The sequence below is a fragment of the Pterocles gutturalis genome, unplaced genomic scaffold (genome assembly GCF_000699245.1).
Source record: "Pterocles gutturalis isolate BGI_N339 unplaced genomic scaffold, ASM69924v1 scaffold16329, whole genome shotgun sequence".
Taxonomy (NCBI): domain Eukaryota; kingdom Metazoa; phylum Chordata; class Aves; order Pterocliformes; family Pteroclidae; genus Pterocles; species Pterocles gutturalis.
The window spans coordinates 1-15,094 of record NW_010136054.1 but is presented as its reverse complement, the minus strand read 5'-3'; the positions used below and the strand labels follow the sequence as shown (position 1 = coordinate 15,094).

At 43.4% G+C, this 15,094-nt stretch overlaps 1 protein-coding gene across 2 annotated transcripts in view; it reads right to left on the bottom strand.

Moving 5' to 3' along the window:
- GABRA5 (gamma-aminobutyric acid (GABA) A receptor, alpha 5) overlaps positions 1-14,876 on the bottom strand; it is a 55,472-nt gene extending 40,596 nt beyond the window's left edge. The window contains exons 1-5 of one of the 2 annotated variants that reach the window (XM_010082166.1): positions 14,710-14,876; positions 14,260-14,412; positions 5,983-6,104; positions 4,067-4,134; positions 3,733-3,953 (exon numbers count right to left, since the gene is read on the bottom strand). In XM_010082166.1, the coding sequence (XP_010080468.1) occupies positions 3,733-3,953; positions 4,067-4,134; positions 5,983-6,104; positions 14,260-14,345 (497 nt within the window). In that variant the 5' untranslated portion in view covers positions 14,346-14,412; positions 14,710-14,876. Of the gene's footprint in view, positions 1-3,732; positions 3,954-4,066; positions 4,135-5,982; positions 6,105-14,259 lie in introns of both variants that reach the window. The other variant, XM_010082165.1, reaches the window with a different exon arrangement.
- Positions 14,877-15,094: the final 218 nt, after the last annotated feature.

The following is a 15,094-nucleotide window of genomic DNA, read 5'->3' as shown; positions in this document are numbered from 1 at the left end:
AATTTTCGGCAAAAAAAAAAAAAAAAAAAAAAAGGGGCAGACACATCTTTTTTTCTGGCATCCTACAACAAAGTTCATCAGAGCTTCTGTCTTCATAGTCTAATCCCACTGAGTAAAAAAATGGAGCTCACTGAGACATGTTGGTTCTCTTAGCCTGAAAAGGTTGCTTAAAACACCATCCCCATTTTTTTCAGAATAGTTTCATGGAATAAAAAAGCTTTATGCTTCTTACATTTATTTCTCAGATAAGATAAACTAAGAATCAGCTTTTTGCCTCCATTCACAAAGCTATTTTCTATACAGATTAGGGAAATATGAACCATATTTGCTAGTGCTTTTTTACCACAGTGCTCTTACTTGGGGGGGGGGGGGGGGTGGAAATAATTTAAAAGCAGAGATACGGACAATACTCCCCTCTAGGGGCAGAAACAGAATTTGCAACATTCAATTAATCTGCATGATTTGCAAACCACATTATCGAAATAAAACAAATAGGGCCTGCCAAATCAAAGACAATGAGAATTATTAAGTCGTTACCTGCAGAGAACACTGCTGCCTATGAAATCTGTCTAAAGAGCTAAAGAGCATGTTGTGTTCCTATATTCATGCAGAAGGCTTTTAATACTTCATGCATATAGAAGCTCATTTATTAAATTTCCCTGGCAGCATATATCCCATCAACTTCTGACCTAGACAACACATCATGAAATGCAATATGCAAAGAATACATTTTTCTTTATAAGTAAACACATGTATCACGAAAATGTATGCACTGACAAGTGCTAAAGCTGGAAGTTTGCTCAGATGATCATACTCAGTATATTTGTAAGTCAAATAATTTGGAAGGTCAGCATTGCCTCAGCTGCTTTCCTCCTCTTCATTCAGGCAGCCAGATGCGAGGTTGCAAAAGCAATTCAGGCATCTCCGTCAATGACAGAGGGTCCAATCCTCCCCACATGGATTACTCCTACGAACAGTCTGGGAAGTGTGCAATTCCTCCTTGGAAACGAGGGGAATGCACAGCTAACAGAGGGCTGTCTCCACATCCCCAGATCCTCAGAGCCGAGTAAACCTGATGGGAGCTACAGAAGATGGGGCTCAATCCTCAGCTAAGACCCAGTAGCTTCAGCCAGTGCACCACTGCCGAGACAAGCAGCTTGCCCCTCAAAAAGCCCAGTGCTGCCTATCTACCTGCTCACAGACACCCATGCTAGGCAGTGTTGCTGAGCTGTTAACCTTCGTTGGGACATGCAAAGGCAGCTGAAGGGGCTAGCTGCATGTCACAGCTACCTCTGCACAAGGTGGGACGGGAGCCTCAAGCCAGCTCACAGCAGAGCATCGCTCACGCTGCTGAAATGCCCATCACGAAAAGCTGCTATCTCTAAAGCAGCCCAGCTCCATGCACATTACAAAAGCAGTCTCCTGTCTTGTGTTTAAACAGAATAGCATAGACACTCTTTTATTTTTAAAGTTATTACTTGCAATAGTGGAAGGAAAGCTATTTTAAAAGCTTTGCGCTAAATTTCTTATCACATACACCATGGTTAGTGGGAATTCATTTCCACACACATGCACACCCACGCACAATACTCTACCAAAAAAAAAAAGGGGGGAGTTGTTGCATGTTTTTTAGGTTACAAAAGCATTCTGTGTCTTTCTGTAGCCTACAAAAACATCAATCCCACAGAGTTTTCCCACTGTGAAAACCAGACAAAAGGGGACTGAGTGAGATGATGAGAAAGTCAGTGTCAAACCCAAATTTTTCTCCACCTGCATATGCTGAGCAGGACACCATTTTTTCCTCAATATAGCTATAGCCTGTGGCACCTTAATGCAACAACACTCTGCTGTGGTCACAGGAGAGGCAGCTCCCCAGAGTAACTCAGACTCAGCAGCAAGCTCATCCAGGTCTCACTCTGCTACCTTGGCCAGCTCAGCTCATTGCCTCACGAATCAGTGCTTTGCTGCATTTCTTTAATGTTGCAAAACCCAGTGCTTGCAAAGAAATAGCATGCCAGCTGCAGATTTGCCACACTACATAACGTTTTGCTCCAGGCTGATGGTGAGCCTAATCTAGACTTTCCTTACACAAGTAACTTACACAGATAATCAGGGATTGCCTCTGCAGCAGTCTCTGGAGTGGTACCAGTGTAGTCCTAGCTGCACTGAGACTGGTTTTAAGGCTGGGGTTACAGATCTTTTTGTGAAAATAAGTTTCTCTGATAGTTATTCTGACCTTTATTCATTTAAAGGGTGTATGTGGTTCCTCACATTGTTTCAGTTTATTACTGCAGAGATCACTATCTTGGGGCTAGTAAGAACAGCAATACACATAGCAGAACAGAAAATAGGGGGGGGGGGGGTTTGCTTCTTTTAAACACAATCTCTATCACGTCTAAGTCTAACTGCACTTAGTGCTAGTGCAGTTACAACTGTGATGGTCTAAAGCTGTAAGGACTTACGTAAGGATATGTAACTTCTCCTAAATCTCTTTGCCTTTCAGAAGGAGGGATTTAACACTAGGGACAAAATAAATAAATAAATAAAACAGGTTGAAAACACCTGAAATAAAGTCTGGGAAGCTTCAGGTGCTTGCGTACAAAAGTGTAATCCTCTCGAGCCCCAAGTCTTAACCACTGGTCCCCAGGAACGAGCTCGGGGCTTGCCCTCCCAATGGACAGCAGCGGGTGTCTGTCAACTCTGCCCCACAGAGCCAGCCCTGCAGCGGGATGGGGGGCTGGTGGTAGCTCAGCTCCTCCCTCCCTTCCTTGGGTGCTGCCTACTGAAAACCTGGGCATCTCAGCACCTAACTTCATGCTCCCGAGCACTTTGCTGGGTCTCAGGCACCAATCTGGGCTCATATGTGAAAAGCTCAGAATAATACTTTGTTACTCAGTAGGTTTTGGCTTTCATTTCTTTTTTGAGTGTTGTCTGTATGACTACGTTCTCAGAGAAAACCCTGCTGAAGATAGACGGCAGTCTTAATTACTACAGGCTAATTACCTTTAAGGAGCAAATTGTTGTACACCAATGTGGGATTTGGCCCGAGAAGAATTCCAGACAATCCTCTAACATTGTCGATATTATATCTTATATCTAGGTTATGCAGTGATGAAGCTTGACAGTATCCTCTAATCAGATGAGAAACATGACCCTGAAGATCTGAGACACTCATTTGCTTCTCTGCGAGTATAATGTGCCAGCTTTGTCTTCAGGAAAGTACTTGCTAAACCAGCTTCACAGTACTGCTAGCTTGTTTCACTTATCCCTGGTTATGGGATAAAAACCAATTATGATTGGTTTTTAGCACTATTAGTGAAATCAAAAGAAATAATAATAAAAGCCCCAAGGGTTCAAGATGTACTGCCCCAGAACAAGATCTCAGTTTCTGGCCTTGGAGATAGTTCTCCTGCAATCAGCTCTGCAGCTGCAAATACAAACAGCAAGAGAGAACAGATCTTCATAAAAAAGCTTCACTGAATCATCAAATCTGTTGAGAACAGGCCTTCTATTTAATCAAAGGAAATATTTAAACACTAGCAGCATTCAGAACCTACAAATTAATTGGTATTTGTAGGCAGCAATTATGTTTTCCATTTTTCTTGATATTCACATTAGTATGTGTGACAGATTGGTTGCCCGGCTCTACTAGGAGTGGGGGTGACGCTCCCCGCAAGTACTTGCAGAGTTGGTTGGGAATCAGCATCAGAAGAAATCGATCCCGGTTATTACCTCATGGTATACAGCAGAGTGCCATCATCCTCCAGGCGCAGAAGTTTGTTTGGGGTTGTCATGTTGTGAGCAATAGACTTCTTGCCATTGTGGAAAAAAGTGTCTGGGGTCCAAATCTTGCTGGCGAGCAGGTTGTTAAGAGGGAGGCGTTGCATAGGTCCTTTGAATCGCAACCTTTCATCTTTCCAGCTTTGTCGGAAAAAAACGTCAATGGTGTATTCCTGGCACAAAGAAACAGTCGAGGAATTGCAGGATCTGAATAGAAGCGATGGTTCCAAAAATGACTTTATCAAAGTAAATACAATAGAGCTGGCAGCCACATGCTCGAACTTACCATTTCTGTGTCTGACACAGGACCAAAACTGGTAACATAGATGTCTGTTTTCACCTGAGTTATTCTCTCTGTAATAAATACAGGCTGTGCATTAGCAATTGCTTTAAGATGCAAAAACGTACTTCTGATGCATTTCTCTATTAACAAATTCGGAATCACTCAAAGATCTCCAATAACTTGAAATTAAGAAGATGTCTGAGGAGGAATTTCATCTCTGACTAAATGTAGTTGTTGACCTCTGGGAGCCCAGGCTCTCTTATAATCAGTGGAAAGAAACAGGCTCTTCAAGGGTGCAATTCCTCTGACCAACAGGTTTTGATCACAGATCATAGAATGGTTTGGGTTGGAAAGGACCTTAAAGATCATCTAGTTTCAACCCCTGTGACATGGGCAGGTACACGTCCCACTAGACCAGGTTGCTCAAAGGCTCATCCAACCTGCCTTGAACACCTCCAGGGACAGGGCAGCCACAACTTCGCTAAATAATCTGTGCCAGTGCCTCACCACCTTCACAGGAAAATATTTATTCCTAGTAGCTAATCTAGATCTAAAGCTCTTTCAGCTGAAAACTGTTACCCCTCATCCTATCACTACACCCCCTGATAAAGAGTGCCTCCCCATCTCTCCTGTAGGCCCCCTTGAAGTACTGGAAGGCTGCTATAAGGTCGCCTCAGAGCCTTCTCTTCTCCAGGCTGAACAACCCCAACTCTCTCAGCCTGCCCTCACAGGAGAGGTGCTCCAGCCCTCTGATCATCTTCATGTCCCTCCTCTGGACTCGCTCCAACAAGTCCATGTCCTCCCTGTGCTGAGGACTCCAGAGCTGGACGCAGTACTCCAGGTGGGGTCTCATGAGGGTAGAGCAGAGCGGAGGGATCACCTCCCTCAACCTGCTGGTCAGGCTTCTTTTGATGCAGCCCAGGACATGGTTGTCTTTCTGGGCTACAAGTGCACATTGCCAGCACATATTCGATACCTACTATAGCATGAGATGAAGTGTGTCTTGGAAAGACCTACTCTCCTCCGCTGGCTTGAGTGATCTGCCCAGTTTCAGACATCTATATTATAGATGTCCACAGTCAGGTGAAATTAATTCTACCCTCAAGACTCTAAGTCTTTCTCGCATCTTTTCAACTCCAGGACTAATTTAATTTAAGAGCAGAAATTTCAGAAGTTAGTTACATAAGATACAAGCATCGAGCCCTATTTTCAAGCGTCTCTGTGTAAAGTGAGAGGAGAAGGAGAGAAAGGGATGAAAGCAATGTGTTGGTCTCATAAGAGGAAGGGGTGGGGGTAGCCAGATTAAAAAAGGGCCAGGAAGAAACATAACAGATGGTTTACACATGCGTAGAAGATGAGAGAAATCTGGGGGATAGAGAGCTGAAGGAGGGCTCAACAAGGTTAGGATGGAAAGCAACTATTCACATGTTATGGTTCAAAAATAGCTCCTGTAGAGGTTATCAAAATGACATATCAATACAGATTTGCTGTAGCTGTCTAAAAATGGATGGTTTGGGGATCTGTTTTTAACAGAGATTTTTGTCACTGGCATAATTTTATACATGCTGACCAGTGAGGGAACCTTGCAGCAACCTGCTAGCACCCTGTCTCGCTTACCTTCGGGAGTAGCAAAAAGAAAAAAAATCCGAACTGTATTCAACTACAGAAAAAAAGCACCACACATGCTCTCCTAACCCAACCTCGGATGACCTGAATGACTGAAAGAAGATGACTTTCAGTGACCCGTTCAGGGCCCCATTTGCCAGGAGACAGATCTACTTTCTGGGCTTTGTTTAGCTAATGAAACGCAACTCCCTCATCAAAGCCCTTGCCAAGAGCAGGTACCCATTTGGGAGAGCACCATGCAGACGATGGTCTCGGATAGCGGGGCACCAGCCACAGAGAAGGTGTTATCCTACCTCCCAGTCCTGGGCGCAGTCGGTTGTCGTAGCCATCCAGCAGACCGTCCAAGATCCTGGTGAATATAGTGATGTTATCATTGGCGTCCTCTTTGCCCGATGCTGTTGGAGTTTGCGAGAAGCTATTTTATGCAAACAAAAAGAAACACGTCAAAAGCCGTGTCAGCTCAAGGGGCTTCAATCTCAAGAGAACTTTGTGAGGGAGCCTCTGCCCTCTCCTGCTGCTCCAGCTGAGCAGCACAGGGAGCTGCGGTGATTCCATCACTGCTACAAGCAGTCATAAACACCTCTCCCTGGAGGAGGAGGACCCAAGGAAGTAGCCATGCCATGGAGGTACAGCCCTGAGGCAACGGGTCAGGGGATGCCTGAGCCCACTGACCCTCTTGCTGTAATTGGCACAGGGAGATCCCAGTCCCCTGCGCTGCCCTGCCCCACCTCAGCCCCACCACTTCCCCAGCATTGGCATTTCTGACAGCTCACTGGGCCAGCAAAAGCTGTTTCCAGTTTTTCCCCAGGTTAACTCTCCAGTCTTTGGAAACTGCATCAGCTGGCAGGGGAGATGCACAAGCAGCACGGGTTTACCTGGGGACATTACTTCAAGTCTGCCTGAAGGTACTCTTTAATCATGCCAAACAGCTTCTAATTTTCACAGTTTATGTAATTTATTGCCAGAACAAAGGATGAACTCTAACCTTATTTGAGGATAACAAACTCCCACTGCATTCAAAAATCCCACCCCAGATCACTGGGGTATATGAAAAAACATACTGCAGTACAGAAAACACAGTTCTTCACTCCTTCTCTCTATTTTGCATAAATTAGTCCTCCCTTGTAGTGTGCAAATAACAGCAACGTGTAGTGGGCCTCTTACCATAGCTTTTGGGCCAGATATGTTTTTATTCTGAACTGTTTTTTATTTCATCATTTTATCCATGGGTCAGAACTAGGAAGCTGCTCACAGCACAACTCTAACTTGCATTTTTAAGTACATTTGATAGAATCATAGAATCATAGAATGGTTTGGGTTGGAAAGGACCTTAAAGATCATCGAGTTCCAACCCCTGTGCCATGGGCAGGGACACTTCCCACTAGACCAGGTTGCTCAAAGCCTCATCCAGCCTGGCCTTGAACACCTCCAGGGATGGGGCATCCACAGCTTCCCTGGGCAACCTGTTCCAGTGTCTAACCATCCTCAGATTTTCATTTAAAGATGCTGAGGAGAATCCCTTGCTTACTAATGCTTTTCCTTACCTAAAGAACAGACACATAAGTTTATCCATAAGCATCCTTCACCTGCAGCAAGCAATGAGCATCTCTTAAGACAGCAAGTTTGCTCACATTCAGTGCTTATGCAAGTTCCAGTCTCTGCTGAAATCACCAACAAACGCTCCAGCTGCGACAGGGCACATCGCCCCACCAGGAATTATACCGTGCCTCATGCACCCTGCCAGCAGACAGGAGTCACTTACACTCCAACAACGTGAACTCAACATGTGCCAGCCACTCAGAGATAAAAAAATGTAAAATAATCCATGTTTATTTACTACCAGTCCCCTGGGAAATAAATCAGTAAATAAACAGAGAAGCTCAAAGCATCCCTCTGAATAGCTTGCCTTGCAGAATGCTTGTAATATATGCATTAGGCTTACCTAACAGAACAGGGTTTATACATAGAAAGACAAGGGACCTCAACCTGCTTTTACCTGCACAAGGTTTACACTATCGGGACCTCATGGACACCCTTGCAATCGATCTGCAAGTTTTAGTGACATGAGTGTCCTGGCCCAGGACAAGCTGCTGGCGGCCACGTAGCCCCTCACAGACGTGGGGACCCCCAGCCCTGCCCCTGTTCCCTTTACAGCTGTTGTGCTTCTGCTGGAAAGGGAAAGGAGCGCAAAGCCTGTCAGTAAAGGGGAGCAAGGCCGGGCTGTGGGGGCTCTGGTCTGACTCCCAGGAAGGCTGAAGCACACGTGAACACCTGGCTGAGGAGGATCCTCGTGGCCCAAGTGCCCTCAGCACTGCTGCGACCCTCAGCAAGCTCAGCGCTGGAGAGCCCAAGGCCACCAAGGAGCTTCTCTTCGCTGCAAGCGGAGGCATAGATGTGAATCTCACCCATTTTTCAGGCCATCCCATCTCCCCATGGTCAAAATACCAAATTAATTCTGTTTCCTGTGCCGTGACCTCAACTTCGAATGGGCTACTGAGGCAGACAATATCGCGGGCATGTTTGGCTACAATGATAGTTAATCCACCAGATGCAAACTGATTACAGAAACATTAGACATCCTTGCAGGCTGGACCATCCAAGACAAAAGACTGTATACTTTTTTGTCAATCATAATCAGAAGGGATTTGCCATGTGAAAGTGAATATTTTCAAGCAACAGCCTAACAAATATGAACAGGAGACACAAGTTACAGAGGCTCATCCTATGCAGTGAGCATAACTAATGCTTTGGTAAAATTCCATTATTCTATTCTAAATACTATTTTAAACTTTTCTCAGTTTCTTTAGGTTCTTTTTTTTTTTTTTCCATAAGAAAGAGATACGTATCATGCTGTTTGCCTGCTTCACCGTATCAATGTAGGAACCCATTTTCATTTTCCAATGCATCTGACAAAGAAGCAGAGATCAAACTCCATTTCATTCCTACAAGTTTCATGAGAAGCGGTGACTAGGCAAGGGGAGAGCGATCTAAATTAGTGCCTCATTAAGTAAAAATGTGAGGTCAGCAGTCATCTATTCCCCCTGGGCCAGTCAGCACACATGTAGCTCAGAAACAGCCTCAGCAAAACCAGCCCACCTCCTCTCTGCTAATTAAGAGATAGAGAGGAAACTTGCAGGGTGATAAGGAAAGATCCTGGGAGAAAAGGAGCACAGAGGTAAAATGTAGGTGTTGCAATGGGAGGTGGGAAAAAGAGATGCTGAACACAGAGCCAGGATTATTGCAAAGGTACGGTGCTGGGGGACACAGGATACAAAGCTTCACTAGTTTCCTCTGCTCTTGAAAAAGCTTGATATTTTTAGTGCTTATGGCTGAATTCAAAGCCAACTGAACTCAGAGGGAAGATTTCCATTGAGCTATTTTTGTGGGGATGGGACAAAATATACTTAGTTCTCTTAACTGCTCCTCTGAATCTAACAAGAGTAATTGGTGTGGCTTCCTTCCATCTCAGCTGTGTACATCTTTCACAGAAATAGTATACAAACCTCAAATGCTGAAATACTTTTATATCTCCACAAGAAAAGCTAATTAATAGATGAAAAAGATGGAGAAATAACTAAGGTGAAGACTCATTTAAAAAGTCTGCACTTCATCTGCAAAACTGCAATCCAGTTCAGATTTTGCAGATCACTTCACCCAAAAAAGAAGGCATCTGATGCTGAATTTTGGAGGAATGTCAGTATCCAGTGAAGTTGCATTTGTAGAGGGATTACTGTTTGCCATTAATGCAAACGATACTTTTTCTTTCACAGAAAAGTCAGCATTTAATTTCTATTTTTGATTTTGCTGGTGAAATAGCGACTCACGTTTTGGAGTAAGTGCTGTGGTTGTCTTTTTTATGACGTGAGACCTTTAAACTGTACTTGCAAAGTACTGTAGCTCTATGAATAGTGAGAAACAGGTGATATCCTAAATTATTTCCACACAGCTAAAGATTAGGTTTTATCAACATATTAGTAGGTAAGCACATTATTGCCTCTCTGCAACCAAAAATGTTTTTATAGCAGACATTTTCTGTTATGGATAAAAATAAACCTAGAAAAAAACCTTAGGAAAATGATAAGAAAATTCAAAGATAATTACATTTAAAGCTCATTACTGAACATAAACTAAACCAACCAGGAATACTTCTCATCACATTTATTTAATATTGCAATTTCAGGGTGACTGAAAAAATCAGAAGCTGCAGAAGGGGCCCATCAGTGTAAAATGTAATAACTCTCTAAAGCTTCTCAGATACCTCTTCCGAGGAGTTCATCATTTACCATTTTGAACATCACTGTCTTTTTTGCCATCTAGTCAAAATCATGACAGGTACTATTCATAGCTTAGTTGTAATAAGAGGAAAACGTATGGTAGGTTTCTGATGCTTTTCCCCAAACTTTAAAAAAAGTAAGAGACACTGGAAAAATAACTGAGGAGTATCTTGCCACTGAAAGCTGTATTTTTTTTTTCTCTCTCCTTTAACAGTAGATTTTCCAATAGCTTGCTTTAATAGATTTAGAATTATACCAGAAGTTCAAATTAACAGTTTGTGGAAAAAATAGTTGAGAACTCACTTGCACACTTTTGGATACTGTCAGTTGGCCAGATATGAAAGGATTTACTTTTCCAAGTTAGCTTCTTACCATCCCTTTCTTACAGATTCTCGAGATATGAAAATGCTGATATTTTGTAAATTTGTGCAATGAAGATTAATTCTTCTGCATCATTAGGACGGGGAAAAGACTGAGTGAAAATAATGAATCTTTAATGGTCTTGGCAGATCCTTAAAGAATAATTTAACTCTTATATTTAGTAAGAGTAGTATTTTACTACCTTCTGGGAATGAGCACTTTGTGAGCCGTGCAACAAAAGCCTGTTTTTCACAGGGTGACGTCTTACCGTCCTCACCCCCTTGCACCTTAACGCTCCTTTTTCAATATCCTGAATTTCTCCCAGGGTCATTAAACACCTCCCAGTACTCTGAGCTGCCCAGGTCGCTGACCTGCAGCTTCCCTAGGAGACAATGTGTGCCAAGGGGTGGTCCTGCACCAAGCACGTGCTGTATGGCTGCAGGTACATGCCTGCTCTTTGGCCAGCTGGCAGGCCAAGCGAAACAGAGATGCTGAAGCTGTAGCTTTCTGTTCAGCAGAGGGATTGACTGATGCCTGTCTTCCTTCTCCAAGTAGTTCTAGGTACCTGCTTAGCTTTTTTTGAACCCATTAGACAATATTAATAATTGGAAAACAATCTGGAGACATGAAGAAGGAAAGGAAAACAGGATAAAAAACATAAATAGACAAGCATGACTGCATAAGGATATGATAATTGTTACAAAACTTGTCTTAAAAATATGAGGAAGAACTCCCTAGCATCTGCAAGTACTTGGAAAGAGATAACCCAGCAGAACTAACTGCTATGGGCTGCAGAGACTAACTTGAAATAACAGCCTGAAGGAGGGGTATGTTTAGCCTAAACAGCAGGATTGTGGTCTTAGTGATAAGGGCTGTGAGCTAGTGGAAAAGTATGTGAAACTACAGACACGCCACAGACTGAATTCTTACAGTGTACAGAGAAGTGTTGCATTGGCTATATTTAATTGGGATCTTCTGTTTTCCGTGTTTCTACTATTATAAATATTATTAGCAGATGGCAACTAAACTGTGGGTACACCAACAACATCCGTCCCCGTTGGTTTTGGCTCTTGGGCAGATTTCTGATATTGCACATCCAAAATGCAAATGCACAGGGACTGTGCGTCACCAGCATGTCCCCAGAGATGTGCCTGTGGACAGTCTGGGGCTTGCAAAAAAAGTCAGGATGCGGTAACATTGGCCAGCATGGGGCCGACCGTGTGCTACCTCATCTCAGGGAGATCTTGGTGCAGGCAGCCACCCATGGTGCCGACCTTCGCGGGGGGCTCCCCACTCCCTTGCCCCCCACTATGGGGGCTCCTGACAGCCCGTAAGGAGTCAGACTCTTGTATCATTTGAAAACACTCTTCATGGTTATCTCTGACTGTTAATTATTCTCTAGCTCTACTACTAATGTTTACTTTCAAGACCATTGTGAACTATCTTGAAATGCTTCAGTAAAATACCTTAACTCATTAGAGAATTATACAACTCAAGGCTGAATTCAAGTGAGATTGAAAAAGCCTTGGCTCGTGCTGGGCTGTTCCTGCAGAAGTAGACTCATAAAACTGTTACACCAACAACAGTGGGGGGCTTCGCATACTCTTCTCATTTCATCTATATCCTTGAATCTCAATTCAGTGATTTTTCTTTAAACAACTTTACCAACTATGCCTACAGTCCTTCTCTACCGCCTATTGATGTGGATAACTCTCGACAGTCATTCCACATTTATGATAAACATTAATCACAGACTTTTGCTGAGATTTCTGAAGTAGCCTAGGAGACTGAAATACATAATTCCTGTTTATTTTACCAGGCATTTTGCATCAAAATCCCCCAAGGTGGCTTTGACTATGTCAACAAAAATGGTATTTATGATTTAGTATAAATATGGAAGGACTATGGAGAAACCTAGACAAATCTCTGCCTTGATCTGTAATGGCCTACTGCATTTTGCTTTTTAATTTGTGCTCATTTGACCAATCATTGTTATCTAGCACATTGCAAAATGCACTGCAATGTAACAGCACAGTCCAAACACGGATGAAGCTAATAAAGAAGAACCTGGTAGCAACAGCAAGTATTATCAGTATTAGATTCTTGCTGTTAATATACAAGCCTACGTGTAAATTGTACTGTTCTGTCCTGAAGAGTCAGTCCCAAAGCACTTAGCAAATTACACTCTGAAACTGCTTCTGCCTCTGAAACTGAAGCACTGGAGCATCCTCTGCCTTTTGAGCAGGGTCAAAATTCAGCCCTCAGGCAGCATGTGAATGGTGCAACAAATTGGAGCTGCTTATCTCTGCAGGCCCGGACTAAAATTACTAGATCAGAAATTGGGGGGGTGGGTGAAGAGAGGTTACGTGATGATCTCATTTTAGTGCACAGAAGCTTTTTGAGTAACTTGCAGAAAACAAGTGTCCTCGTTTCCCCTAATTGTCTTGTTCTGATTATCTGCCAGGTTACAGTTCACACCAATTCCTACCTGGGACTTAGACTCAGTATTTGCTTTGGAGTCGAGAGGGAGAGTTAAACCCTTTTTTTTTTTTTGCATCCTCACCTATCTGTTCTTCTGTTGGAGGAGTAACACAGTTAAAAGACCCCACACCAAACAGGTCATCCTCAACTATTGCAATGTGCTGCCTTCTGCAGGGATGCTGGACAATCAGGAAGGCGTTAAGGTTGTAGTCCTCAGGATCTTCTCAATGTGGTAACAACATTGTCAAATTACAGTCATGGCAAGACAAGTTTAAAACCAGTCCCACACTATCAACGCCCTCTTTATTTTTGTCACAAAGTCCAGGGAGAGTTTTGCCTTAGACCACAGTGAAAGCAGGACTGAGCTTTTCCAAGGTGAATAAATCAGTGTGCGGTCCTACAAACATTCATATAGGCCACTGTGGTCACAGGCTTCCGCCTGCCTACATAGAACACACGCTGGAGGCAAGGCCAAGTTTTGTTTACAGCAAAGACAGTCATCATTCAAAGTTTGGTTTTTTTCCTAGTTCCAATCTGGAAAAAAATCACTTTGCTTGGAATCAGAAACTGATTTGCATCTCCATTTTGTATCTTCTTATAGCAAAGAATTGATGGGTGTGCTTGTGAATCAGCACGTTGGGAGGATTCATCTTTCTTCTGGTGAAATCATAAATAATTGTTCTCCTCCACACAGAAGAATCAACCTACATTTCCAGAGCACTTGCAAAACACTTTTTCTAGACTCCATTGCATAGCTCGATTTTGGAAAGTTCATAAGATCTCTGGGTTTAGGAAAAAACATACAAATATGGGTTTTCTGTTTGTTTTCTTTTTTTTTTTTTTTTTCTAAGAGCTATAGTAGGAGTATTTCTTCAATACTTTTCAGAATATCACTGTAAGGAAAGCATCCAAAGCAAAAATAAGGAAACAGAATTCCTCGCTACATGCTTCAGGGAAACACAATTTCTAATCATTTTAAGCAAGTTTCAAACTCAGCCATCCTTCTGATCAGTCACAATCTTAGCTTACTCCCTAGGAAAGCCTGTACCAGCTAGCAGCATGCACCGAGTACTGCTGCTGCAAGCTTGCACTGCTGCCTATAGCCTGCACCTGCCAGGTGAGAGGGAAGGTGCAAGCCATCCTCACCGCAGCCCCCCAGGCAGGCAGTACCACAGTCCTTGGCTATGCTGTGCCTGGGTCAGAGCCCTGAGCAGCTGTAGGCCTGGTCTGAGCCCCCCAAGTCTTGCCGCAACAGTGTTATGGGTGCAAAGAACCGATACCAGACAGTAAATCTGAGCAGGAAAGCAAATCGCTCCCTTCCCCCTGACACCAGCAGGTGAAGATGAAATGCAAAGCCCACTTGTTTTGTTCGGCTGCTCCGCACCACACAGAGCCAAGGTTTTTCATTTCCTTAAAAAACCCACCACAAAAATTCAAACATAATTGGCAACTCACCCGAAGTGGCTGGCTAAACTCATGGAAACGCAGAAGAGGAAGAAGTTTTTGATCATGATAAAGCCAGAGACCATCCCATTGTCCATTCCAGAGGAGGGAAGGAACGCAGGTGGTTGCTTTGGTAAAGGTGCAGCTGCTCACTTCGTTCTTACGCTGCAACAATACAAAAAAACCCATAAATTATTACACAGACAAAGAGGAGGATAGGCGAGTTCACCTAACACCGCATCTTCTGCTATCTGTGTTTTTCACAAACTTATCTCGGCTTATGTAAACATCAGCTGTTTATGTAAAATTGTATATCTTCAAGGACATGTTTTACCTTCTGCTGACAGCAAACTGCAAAGCAGGAAAAATTCTTACTGGCCCAGTTTTCCCTTATATTCCTCCGTGATATAAGTAACTAAAGAAATAGTCACCATTTTCCAAATGCCAGTTTCGACCCTTTACCTATTTCAACAACTTCCACACGCCTGCAAACCCAGAGCTGTGTGCAGCCTCCGCATCCCTTCCTTCCATCGCAGTTTTTTTCCCATTAGATACCAGGCTTCCCTTTCCAAAATCCCAGTTGAAATGCCAAGAAACACCTACTGCTTCTTGGAATTCACGCTACTGATGCACGGCTTAGCAAAAAGAGGGTGGGATGGGGTGAGGGGGGGGGACGGGGACTAAAAAGTGACCTTCCTCTCAAAGGCACATAAACCTCACACTAGCACGAAGAATGACAGTAATGTAGCTGCTCCAGCGACTGCCGATTTTCGGATACCTGCCTCAGCGACCAGATCATCAGTGTCAGCATTGTGCACTAATGCTTTCCTCTGTGCCCTATTAAAAA